The sequence below is a fragment of the Engystomops pustulosus genome, chromosome 2 (genome assembly GCF_040894005.1).
Source record: "Engystomops pustulosus chromosome 2, aEngPut4.maternal, whole genome shotgun sequence".
Taxonomy (NCBI): Eukaryota; Metazoa; Chordata; class Amphibia; order Anura; family Leptodactylidae; genus Engystomops; species Engystomops pustulosus.
In genome coordinates, this window is record NC_092412.1 from 58665359 (window position 1) to 58678763 (window position 13405).

The following is a 13405-nucleotide window of genomic DNA, read 5'->3' on the forward strand; positions in this document are numbered from 1 at the left end:
CCATGTAACTTTTAAAAGGCATATCAAATAGTACAAGTCATATTGTGGTGTGGCTAAAGTCTGCATACTAAGTCTATTAAATAAACTCTTTACAGAGAAGGAATGATTTGCATGACTAATATAGGATACTGCTATATTATATCTCTGTAGCATCATCGTATACATCGCTGTACTATACTGCGACTTCATCATATGCTGCTTACCTGTAGTATGAGATCTAAACTGTACCATGACATAATCATATTTAGCATAACTGTTGTGTGAGATCTTAACGGTACTATGACGTCATCATATTTAGCATACCTATAGTAGGAGATCTAAACTGTACTATGACATCATATGTAGCATAACTGTAGTATGTGATAATATGTAGTATGAGATCTTAACTGTTCTAAAACATTATTGTATGCCTAATACCTGTGCTATGACATAATATCTGTATTAAGACATCATCATACCTGTGCTACGAGATAATTGTATACATCATACTTTTACTATGGCATCATCATATGCAGCATACCTGAACTGAGATTTAAACTGTACTAGAACATCATTGTATACAATATAAGTGTACTAAGACATCATCATAAGAAGCCTACCTGTACTATGACATAATTATATACATCCTACCTGTACTATGACATAATTATATATCCTACTTGTGCTATGACATCATATGCAGCATACCTGTAATTACATCATAACTGTACCATGACATCATTGTAGGCATCATACCTGTACTATGAGATCATTGTAGGCATCATACCTGTACTATGAGATCATTGTATGCATCATACTTGAACTATGACATCATCATATGTAGCATACCTGTGGTATTAGATCTTAACTGTTCTATAACATTATCGTATGCATAATACCTGTGCTATGACATATCTGTATAAAGACATCATCATAAGGCTAACCCTATAACAAAGCCTGGTAAGCTACTTATCCATACCTAGTACTACATTCTATACAATAAGTAGGTAAGGAGAAAAATCTAAATATTTGGGTGAAAATAACAATAAAAAATTAATTGTTATTGGAACGTTCTTTAGTATAGAAGTTTTGGTAAATGTTAAAATAATATACCTGAACTGCTCTTTTATGTGATCCACAAGCAATACACTAATTGTATCTAATGTAATGCTGGTACATGAACGCTACAAATTGGAAAAAAAGCAGGTCCTATTCATGTCCATGATCGTGTGCTCTCATAGAAGTATATGGGAACAAGAATAATACAGGTGGCACACGGGTTCCATCCATGGGAAGTCCATATTGGAGAATTAGTTTCTAGGAAACACAATTATGCGACCCATAAAGGGGTTGCCAGCCTTTGCCAGTGTTCTGGTTTTGTTGCAGATCCACAAAAAAGGGATGACACAGCACAGCAACTATTTACACACTGAATGACACGCAGACCACAAAAACAAGATCCGTTATTTGCAGTTTAATAAAAACAAATATGTTTGTGTAAAGGCAGCCTTAGTCCGTGGTCATTGGTATTGAGAAACGCAAAGCAGATGCCATGGGGAGGGGCTTGGTCCAATGGCATATGTACTTCCATTGAAAAGCATGCACTCTGTAATGAGCACCCAGGGGTTGGAAACGCATATGCAATTTGGTCCACCCCTCCCCATGGCATTTGATTTGCGTTTCTAAACACAATGCAAGCACCATGTGTGACTGTGGCGTCAATGGAAATGGGGAAGGTCATACCATTCCTATTCACAAAGTTATAGCAAATCAAAAAATCAAGCCATTCCTCACCAAGACAAGGCGAATTCCCTTCAATAATTATTAATGTGGTCAATTATTAAGGTATATGATAAACAATGTATACACCAACACAGAGAAAACAATGACCATGTTAGGTATTCAGTAAATATTTTATTCTAAACTACATCTAGAATTTGTCTAAGAATCCCACAAGCAACGGGGTACGACACGCATTACTTTTTATAACAATCAAGGCCACAATCCTTGCCCTGAACAACTTCCATGGATTAGAAAGCATGAACGACACACACACATATTGTACTGACAAATGTCTATGCCCCAAATAGCTCGAGAGATACAATGTAACAACTACATTTACTGTGATGTGAGCCAAAGACCTTCATGTAAGAAATAGAAGAAAGAATAAATAACAATAACAAATCCAATGATAAAAATAGACCCAAAATGACACAAGGATCTGTAGTTTTCTCTCACTGTGGCCGTTATAAAACCAAAAAAATAAATCAAACCTTTATACATAACTAAGGCATATCAGACTCATCTCTGGTGCTTCCTGGTACTGCGCAGTGATTCACGGAAGCCGGAGTAGTACACAGAGCTGTGGAGTGGGAGTTGTGATAAAATGGACTGAAAACATAAAATAAGTTATAAAAATGTTGAAGCTTCCTTTATATGTCTGTTCTATCCCTGATCTAAGGATTTCGGCCAGGGGCGAACAACTTGTATTGGTCCAATGGCCATACTGCTCAACTTCTTCTCCTCTCCTCCCTGCACCACACTGCAGCGCAGCCTCTCCTCCCTGCACCACACACTGCAGCTTCTCCTCCCTGCACCACACACTGCAGCTTCTCCTCCCTGCACCACACACTGCAGCTTCTCCTCCCTGCACCACACACTGCAGCTTCTCCTCCCTGCACCACACACTGCAGATTCTCCTCCCTGCACCACACACTGCAGATTCTCCTCCCTGCACCACACACTGCAGCTTCTTCTCCCTGCACCACACACTGCAGCTTCTTCTCCCTGCACCACACACTGCAGCTTCTTCTCCCTGCACCACACACTGCAGCTTCTTCTCCCTGCACCACACACTGCAGCTTCTTCTCCCTGCACCACACACTGCAGCTTCTCCTCCCTGCACCACACACTGCAGCTTCTCCTCCCTGCACCACACACTGCAGCTTCTCCTCCCTGCACCACACACTGCAGCTTCTCCTCCCTGCACCACACACTGCAGCTTCTCCTCCCTGCACCACACACTGCAGCTTCTCCTCCCTGCACCACACACTGCAGCTTCTTCTCCCTGCACCACACACTGCAGCTTCTTCTCCCTGCACCACACACTGCAGCTTCTTCTCCCTGCACCACACACTGCAGCTTCTTCTCCCTGCACCACACACTGCAGCTTCTTCTCCCTGCACCACACACTGCAGCTTCTTCTCCCTGCACCACACACTGCAGCTTCTTCTCCCTGCACCACACACTGCAGCTTCTTCTCCCTGCACCACACACTGCAGCTTCTTCTCCCTGCACCACACACTGCAGCTTCTTCTCCCTGCACCACACACTGCAGCTTCTTCTCCCTGCACCACACACTGCAGCTTCTTCTCCCTGCACCACACACTGCAGCTTCTTCTCCCTGCACCACACACTGCAGCTTCTCCTCCCTGCACCACACACTGCAGCTTCTTCTCCCTGCACCACACACTGCAGCTTCTTCTCCCTGCACCACACACTGCAGCTTCTTCTCCCTGCACCACACACTGCAGCTTCTTCTCCCTGCACCACACACTGCAGCTTCTTTTCCCTGCACCACACACTGCAGCTTCTTCTCCCTGCACCACACACTGCAGCTTCTTCTCCCTGCACCACACACTGCAGCTTCTTCTCTCCTCTGTGTTGTGAGCTGAAAGGTGTGATTTTTTTAATATCACATGGTTATAGGTGCTCTAGAACCAAAGATCGGGGGCGTCGCAGGTGACACTCCCCTTTGCAGACTCTAAACTTGACTTATCTCAAGCAAAATTTAACTGTCATTTTCACATGACTTTGGAGAAGATTTTTTTCATAGAAAAACGAGCGAAATTTCACAAAAAAAATGGTTCCATTTAAGTGGAATAGAATGATAAGCATTGCACCGCTATATGGGGCACCCCTGATGATCCCACCGCTATATGGGGCTCTCCTATTTATCCCACCGCTATATGGGGTTCTCCTGATTATCCCACCGCTATATGGGGCTCTCCTGATTATCCCACCGCTATGTGGGGCCGCCTGATTAGCCCACCACTATGTGGGACTCTCCTGGTGATCTCACTGCTATGTGGGGCCCCCTTAAAGCTTGGGTTACTGTATGGTTAAATCTGCCCGAGTACAAGAGTAAAGGTCTTTTACTGTATAGGTTCATTACTATGACATGAAATAGAAATGCTGGGAAGTGAAGCCGCCAGCTAAGAAGTCATTGTAGATATGACTATCTCCTGTGTTCTGGTCTTTTCAGAAGCGTCTATGAAGCTACGCCAAGTACAACAAGCTCTGCTGCTCATTTTATCTCCAGAACAGAATCTCTGCACTTCTATGTGATGTGACAATACAAGAGTGAAGCAAGGCAATTGGCCAAGGTCAGAAGTTTTGTTCCGCTACTTCAATGTATCCTTGCTGCTGGTGGAAGGGGTAGCAGCTTCTTCTCATACAATACAATGGATTTGTGTCTGACCACAACAACTTTAACCAATTAACTACATCCTAGAGAATCTGAGTAGATACAAGATGGTACTTGTGAACACTATGGGGCACATTTACTTACCCGGCTGACGGAGTTCACCCCAAGTGCATTGTCTGACGACAACGCACCCTGCCGCGATTCATTAAGATTGTGCGCCCGATTTCCTGCATCTGACGCTTCCCCGCTCAGGTCCGCCGGAGTTTACCATCTTCTTCCTGGTGTATGTAAGTGCATTGGTTGTGACACAATTTGAATATTTAATCCCTCACTCAGTCCAAATCAGTCGGATCACCGACGGGCTGCCCCCCTCCCCCCCCCCCCCGTTACATGAAAGCCGTCGCCGCTGTGCTAAAATCCAATCGCGTGCGCCACAATCCCCTTCTAAATACCTGTTACAGTGGCACAAATCCAGAAAATTTTGAAAATCTGACGATCTAAGTGCGCTCTGCTGACCCTTAGTAAATAAGCCCCTATATGTTCTTGCCTCCTGGGCAGTGCAGAGAGCCATACATGTGCCTACTCCAAAAATAAAGCTACATAAAGGAAGCATACAGAGGAATAATAGAGGTGGTAATAGATAGTAAGCAGACCAGGGGAACACGGATAGTAATACGACCAGTGGAACACCGATTTGCAAAATGTAATTCTTTTGTTGTTTCCTGGATCTGTCAGTATGCTCCTGCATGTCCATTCTAGCCATGATTATAGATGTGACAGTGTTCACCCCATAGAACTAGACCAGGCATCTTCTTGTCATGGGAGACGTTTTCCTCCGTTTTAAAGGAAATCTACAACATGGACAAGCACACTTACATGCTGGTGTGTCTCCACAGTAAAAGGGTCAGTTCTTACTTTATATTCTAATCACCTACTTTTGCAGAAAATCATCCTTTAAAATTATGCAAATGAGCCTCCGTGACTTCAGGAGTCCTGTCTTCTGCCAACTACGCACACCTTTGTTCAGCAATAGTATCTAACTGCTTCATGTGCATAAATATGTGAAGGCAGAGCCAAAAGGTGCCTCAGGTTTATTTGCATAATTTTAAAATATAAATTTCTCTAAAACTAGGCCATTAGCAGATAAAGGAAGAACGGGTCCTGTTCTACGGCACACACTTCAGAGTGTACTTTAAGCCAGAAAATGGCCAAAGATTGAAAAATGTACAAGTGCAGGCTTAAAACAAACCTTAAAATGGGCTTCGACACAGTTAAAAGAAACTAAATTAGGAATATTTATCCTGTACCGACTCTTGAGCGTCGGCTCCAACAATGCCAAAGTGTCACTCATCATGGGGCCCACTGCAGCCCATCAGCGGCAACATTTAAACTGGGAGGTGGAACAGGGTAAGTTTGCATTATCTTTCTGGTTTGTTTCTGAAAACCCTGTTAATAAATTCCTCCAATGTTTTTTTGTCCATTCTCCTCTGTAGCTCTGTACTACAATAACGTTGGGAGAAGTACAAGTATAGTTATCACTTACTAAAAACAGAGAGCCAAAAGTATCATTTTTAATATATACAGGCAGTCCCCGGGTTACATACAAGATAGGGTCTGTAGGTTTGTTCTTAAGTTGAATTTGTATGTAAATCGGAACTGTATATTTTATCATTGTAATCCCAGCCAGAACTTTTTTGGTCTCTGTGACAATTGCATTTTAAAAATGTTGGGTTGTCATAAGAATCAATATTAACACTAAAGCTTCATTACAGACACCAGTGATAACTGTTATAGCTGATTATTGTAGCCTAGGACTAAAGTACAATAAATTACCAATATCCAGAGGTCCGTTTGTAACTGGGGGTTGTATGTAAGTTGAGTGTTCTTAAGTAGGGGACCGCCTGTATGTTATATACAGGCAGTCCCCTGGTTACGTACAAGGTTCTATAGGTTTGTTCTTAAGTTGAATTTGTATGCAAGTCGAAACTATATACTTTATAATTGTACATCCAGACAAATTTTTATTTTTTGCCCCAGTGACAATTGGAGTATCAAAATTTTTTGCTGTAATTGGACCAAGAATTATCAATAAATCTTAATTAAATACACATGCTGCCTGCAGATAGGACACTATATACAATCTGCTCAGCTCCTCCTGCTTTATAACATGCTGCCTGCAGATAGGACACTATATACAATCTGAACAGCTCCTCCTGCTGTATAACAAGCTGACTGCTAAAAGGAAACAATTGCACAGACACATAAGCAACACACCTTTATTTTCTGAAAGGTGATTATCTTCAAGCCAGTGGCTAAGGCAAATAAGGACTCTGTATATGAAAAGCTTGATATCCACTGTTATTATGCGTGAGATGTGACACATATGATCCAAATGTCAGCCAAAAAAACAGCAACACTAGAGGATAAAATAGGATCAATTTGCTAAACCTATCATCCACTTATTATGTAAAATCACACTGCAAAATAGCCAAGACTCGTGCTCCTCTAACATCTGACAGCGCGGCTTTACATTTCTAATCTATCCTTCTAGGCCGCTTTGATGGGCCTCGGCTTCTAGGACTACATTTCATGAGTTAACAATGACTTACAAATAAGAGGGGACCTGATAATGTATCTGTAAGTGACAAGTCTGAATGAGGTCATGGGAATGTATTAGAATATATTTATCATACTTATTATTCTAGGCAAGTGAGCTGTCATCCCCGAGGTAATGGAAGGTCACATTCCCGAGGCAGATCCCAGTCTCCATCTCTGTCATGTTTTTTTCTCCACACAGTCATAGCAATATAAGAAAATGGCAGGTGCATGTCATACAAGATCTCTGCTCTTCACAAGATGCTTAGTACACGGCAATATAGAAGAAATATATATCATTCATATGAAAGATTGACTAGGGACCACTCTGCAATCAGCATAGCCTCTTGGTGCTGGTACTCACTATCACTCCCCCATCCTGGTTATGCAACGCACTTGTTTCTATCTATTACGGTACTCGGTAGGGTGCAAATTAATTTGTATAAATGTTAATTTACTGTTATGAAAAAAGAGAAACTTTACAGCAGATTCTTTTCTACTTAAAACATAACATCGCCAAAAATAGTCTAGCACACCTAGAGAACCTTTGGCAACAATATCTATATCATGCTGCTTGCTTCTTTCTAACCTGAGATATAGCCTAATATATCTATCAGCCCTACATGTAGATCATCTCCTGCTTCTACTTAAAGAGGTGGTCTTATCTAAGCAAGGTAGGCCCTTTCCCCAGGATAGTGCCCACAAGCTGATTGGTGGGGGTCTGTGATGAGACAGATAACAAGAACAGGGTACTGATCTCGATCCCCGTGATAAACAGGGCAGCCCGACTTCTCCGGTCATCCCATAAGGTGCTAGGGGGGTACATTGGACCCCCGTTCTTGTGATCTGTGGGGGTCTCATCACCGAGACCCCCACTAATCAGCAAGTTAAGCACTATCCTGTGGATAGGGCCAACTTGTTTAGATAGGCCAAACCCTTTAAGTATGCAGGAACTACCTGAGTGTGACATCAACTAAGGGCACTAAGGCCAGAGCAGCTTCCCTCACTTACCATAATTCTGAGCGCTTTTAAATGCACTAACACTAGCAGCCCAGTCAATTGGGACACAGAATGCTGTAGAGTACAGATCTACAGATAAATATCAGATAATCTGATAAATTCAATGTCGTTTTGACATCCTTACATCCATCCTAACATGCTTTACAGTTACAGTAACCTTTGCACACAGTAACCTTTGTGTACATTACATACACACATATACATCTATGCACTGTTACACAGATAGACCTATAGTCTAATACGGCCTTATGACTGCTACGCACACTACCGGCTATGATGGATGTGTCAGCCAGACTGCTCAGGAGATGCCATCACTCTCTCCTTTCCCATGACAGTGAGGCAGGTGTAGTACAGAGAAGGATAAGAATGCAGCTCCTGAGCTGCAGGAGGATGAGGAGACACAACACACAAAGAAGTAAGTAGTCTTCACTCTGTATCTGACTGCTGTGCTGACCCTCCCCCTTTCTCCTCACTGACGTATAGCTCTGCCAAAGCCTACCGTGAAGGAAGTGGTGTTCAGAGCAGGCTAATGGTTGACACTAGAATCTTTAAATGACATCTACCACCAGGATGAAGGACTACATGCAAATGAGCTTGAGGGTCTCCAGGCTCCATAGGTGTCAATGGAACTCCTGTACAGAGTAACAGTCTATGAAGCTGCAGCACAGAGGGGCTTTGGTAACAACCCCCCCCCCCCAGTACCCTTCTGGCTCATTAGCATACTTTTAAAGTTGAATTTAGAAGGAAGGAGGCCATGGATAGCATATAAAAGAAGACTAGCCACAGCCACAGTCAGCCTGGATCTATGAGTAAGTGCCCTTGGTTTGCCTAAATTTGCTGTTAGATTTCCTAAAAATTGAGCAGCTGCAGGAGGAAGGTGCACTGTGTGTGGGTACATGATGGGCAGACAGAAGAATGGACAGAGCAGACATGTACCCAAGCTGCTGGTTTCCTGTAATTACTGAGCAGAGACATGGAGCGAGTGCAGTGGAAAGACCCCCTGTGTTCTTCTTTACTAACCATTTTGTTATCTCCTCACTATAAAGATTCCTCTCGGCAACCAGAATGCAGGGCTGAAGGGAAAGGGGCTGAGACAGGCTGAAAGCACAGCATCATCAGACAAACGGCTGCAATAAGGTAATAAATAGATTTTGAAAAAAAATTATTTTTGCAGCTTTGGAAAAAACTTTATAAACTTGGGAGCCATGTCTGCAGTTACAGCACACAGCCACTAAGCCATGTGCTTCATACACTGGGTTACATTGGGCTTAAAAGTATGGTATCAGCCCCCCAATGATTATTATATTTTATATCAGTGAAGTTCCAACTGCTAGAGCCCCCACCAGTTCCAAGAACAGATCCTCAGGCATCTGGGGCACAGATGCCCCATTCTCAATATTTAATCAAGTGGCAGGTTGAGCATCTGCTCTGTTGCTCCGTTCAACGGTATGAGAGCGTTAGACATTGGCGAACAAAGCGCTCAGCTATCTCGGGCACTCCCAATTACTGTCTATGTGAGTGCCGGATTTAGGCTAGTGGCTAGGCTTAGGGTGATGCCATTTCCAACACTCCCATACTAACGAATGGAAAGGCAGGACATGTGCTCGACCAGCTGCTCCACCCATTAGTGGGAGCAGGATCCCCAGTCTCCAGATTGCTGGGGATTCGTTCTCGTGATTGGTGGGGGACCCAGTAGTCTGACCCTCATTGATCAGCTTTGTACATGTGGATAGGTGAGAACATGCTAATTTGGTACTCCCCAAGTACCCAGAAACACACAGACAAGTAGAATGCAATAGTAATTTACAGGATTGGTAAAATATATAGTTTAAGTGACAACCACCTTTATTTAGGCATTGTATACTAATATGCAATATTTAGTTATTTACAATAATTCTCTCATCAGGACCGGTTTTTGAAAGCACACTTTAGCCTAAGGACCTGACTGTGCTGTGCTTCCACAAGCCATATTTTTTTAAATATGAGTGGATTGTAATAATGGCTTAAAATTACTGAACAAATTAGGTTAGAAACAGCTTAGCTTTACCTGCACCTCAAAAAGTGAAAAGGTAAATCATCGTAAAACACAGTAGAAGAATTACATACCTTAAGCCCAGTTCCTACCATCGTTTGTAATGTCCATCATCAAGTTCCGTTATTTTTAACAGTGAAAATAACGTTAGCTGCATCGCTATTTTTTCCGTAACAGATGCATAACAGAAGGTAAATGGGAGTCAATCTGTTTATTGATTCCATTACTGTTGCCCATAACGGAACAGACTAGTGGGCACCACTAGTGGTGGTGTGAACTTAGTATTACTAATATACTTTAGTTAACCATTGAGGGCTGATCTCCAGATAGCTGGTCCTCACTTTCATTCCATACCTGATACAGGAGAGAGCTGTCTATGTCAGTACAAGACCAGGACTGTGTATAAAGGGGGCTGCCTGACTGGCTCCATCTTATAGCCGCACCAAGCTGGTTATCTGTCTATGTGCCAGCCCTGGTGAGCGTAGCATTTATACTTTGCCAGTCTGTATGGGCACAGTTGTAAATTGCAGTTACAAGAACCTAGGACAAAGTAAGTGTCTGAAAATCTGGGCACCTTGTTTAACGGAAGTAATTTTAACAATTACTATTTTACTGCTTTCTAACCCTTAACATAAGAATTGTGTATGATAAAACGGGACTTTAGTCCTAAAATCCTTACTAAACCATAGGAATCATTTTAATACCATGCTAAGAGCTGTAAACTCTTATAACCACCAGAAATAATAACTCATGTAGTATTTTTATCTAGTTGTTTACACGGTTGGTCCCATAATAGATAAATGTTCCCTAAATTCACACATAGTGACACCTCAAGGAGAATGTGTGCAGATATGTATCAATAATATTTACTGTATAATTCTGCAAAACACAATTGTCATTGTTACTTTGTAACTGGAAACCAACAAGAACATAAGAGACCTTGTACTAGAGAACAAAGGAGAAGGATTCCTAAAGAGGCACAAAAGACACAAGAAGCACCTGCTCAGACACATGCAGAAACATTGGCATCTTGTGCCCTGTGATCTTACATTAGGGAAACAATGTGCCACCATGATCCATGAAGATGCACCGTTAGAAAAGACAATGGATATATGTGGCTTGGTAATTGAGATAAACAACCTGGCCTAATATAAGCCCCATCATCATCCTGATGAATGCTCAGTTATGTAGCATTGGGAATAACATGACAAATGGCATCTAACTGCAATACAAAATGCCAGGGGTCTTTGTCCGCCAGCACTTCTGCTCCCAGTGTAGGGTCTTCATCCATGTAGATGTCATCCAGCATGATCTAATATTGAGCTGAAGCCCCGTGCTCTCCAATGACCTCCACACAAGGTGACATTACACATAGGCTGCCATATACAGAGTACCATGCCAGCATCACCAGCCTGTACATGCCCCCCATCCAATGCTCCACACCATGGCCATAGGAGACCAGGCTATCCTGTGCCCAGTGCTGCCCACATCACTTTTCCATCATTCATTCCTAGCAGACTGAGATGTCTAGAATAAATGGAAGTGCCAGGGATGACTGAATGGGCATCATGTAAGGGTCCCACACACAGCAGTGCCAGCCACACACTGTCTATGTAGCCCTGTCCTGTGCCCGCACTGCAGTAACTTATAGATGCCCACAGCATCAGCACCAGGCACCATGCACATGCCCCGCTGCCATCTCTGCAGGTGCCCCCCTCCGGCGCCGCTTACCTGGTAGCTGAGGGCACTCTCGGGCTCGCTGCTTCCTGCGGGCATGGCTGGCGCCTTGTTATTGCCGGAGCTGCTCTGGGTAATTGCTAATTCTCCTCCTGCGTGCGGATGTACAGAGAAGATGTCCTCCACACTCCCATGGAAGGCTCTGCACCAGCTGCGGGGCTGTGTCACTGCTCGGGGCACGGTGCAGCTACAGCCATGCCATGTGCGGGCAGCGCCGGTCACCGCCTGCCAGGAGGGCGCTATGCGGGAGCAGCCGGGACCGGGGACAGCGGAGGCAATGACAATCCCCGGGCTGTGCGGGCAGGAGGCGGGGCTCGGCACCGGAGGCCACGCCCCTCAATAACCCCATTGGCTCTCACTCAACACACAGCTGCAGCCTGTCATCATAAGCGATGGGGACATGTCACCTAGTCCCCAGGTTATAGCGGGATTACATATAGACGCCCATATATATCACTATATATATACTCCTGTGTCCTGCACTGGCTAAAGAAAGGGTTAACGGCATGGGTGTCAGTGTTGCTATGTTACCGTGCCCTGAAGTGTTGTCATTGTCCGTCTCTGCAGGGGACTGACAGGAGTGATACAACCTCCTATATGTCAGCAGTGCTGTCCTGCAATACACAGACCAACCATATATGTCATGGGGGCAGTGTAATGCTAAAAGGGATTGTCCAGTAAATAATAATTCCTTTATTTATATAGCACACACAGATTACGCAGCGCTGCACAGATCTTGCCAAATCACTCCCTGTCCCCAATGGGGCTCACAATCTAATGAACCTACCAGTATGTTTTTGGAGTGTGGGAGGAAACCCACGCAAACACAGAGAGAACATACAAACTCTTTGCAGATCCTGGTCAGGATTTGAACCCAGGACCCCAGCGCTGCAAGGCAGAAGTGCTACCCACTCAGCCACCATGCTACCATAAATAAAGTAGATCTACAGGATAATAATACATTATTATACTTCCTGGTACCAGGAGCAGATTAAGACTACCATGGACCTGGGCTGTAAGAATATTATAGCCCCTACAAGTCTGGAAATTACTTCCTACATATGGGACTAGACTCAGCTTCTTGGGGAATGAAGGATGATTCTGCTGCTTTCAATCTGCGGTTTTAGGACCCTAGGAGGACTTCAAAAGTCTTGAAATGCCTGCTCCAGAACCTTCCAGTTTTATGTTCTTCTCTGCAGCGTTTTGGGATACAGTTATAGTATTATCTCTCACTTTCTGTCTATGGGTTACTGTGTTGACCAGCTGGATTGTGTGCTGGGGCCTGGGTATAGGTTACAGGTATTTATAGTGGTGTCATTATCTGACTAGCCGCCCTTATAGTCTATAATGTTACTGATGTGATTTAGGCGCATCAGACTCACTTGTGGGTTTTAGGCCTAAGATCAATTTTTGGACATTTTTCCTTTCTCCCCTTGACTCCAATGTATTACTTTGCAGGATCATGTTGCTAAATATACTGAATCCCTATGATCTTTGATTGGACTATTTCATGGCAGAGCTGGGTTTTGTATGTGTGCACGTTTTGCATCTTTTTTAATTGTTTAAATCATCTGTTAATAAATAAAGATTATGTCATTGATTTTATGACTAAATTG

The 13405-nt window shown here is 43.5% G+C and overlaps 1 protein-coding gene across 1 annotated transcript in view; it reads right to left on the reverse strand.

Moving 5' to 3' along the window:
* The window catches only part of LOC140117742 (electroneutral sodium bicarbonate exchanger 1), a 113797-nt gene extending 101698 nt beyond the window's left edge, over nt 1-12099 (reverse strand). Inside the window, exon 1 of the mRNA XM_072134761.1 lies at nt 11784-12099. Coding sequence (XP_071990862.1) covers nt 11784-11828 — 45 coding nt within the window. The 5' untranslated portion in view covers nt 11829-12099. The remainder of the gene's footprint in view (nt 1-11783) is intronic.
* Between the last annotated feature and the right edge of the window lie 1306 nt (nt 12100-13405).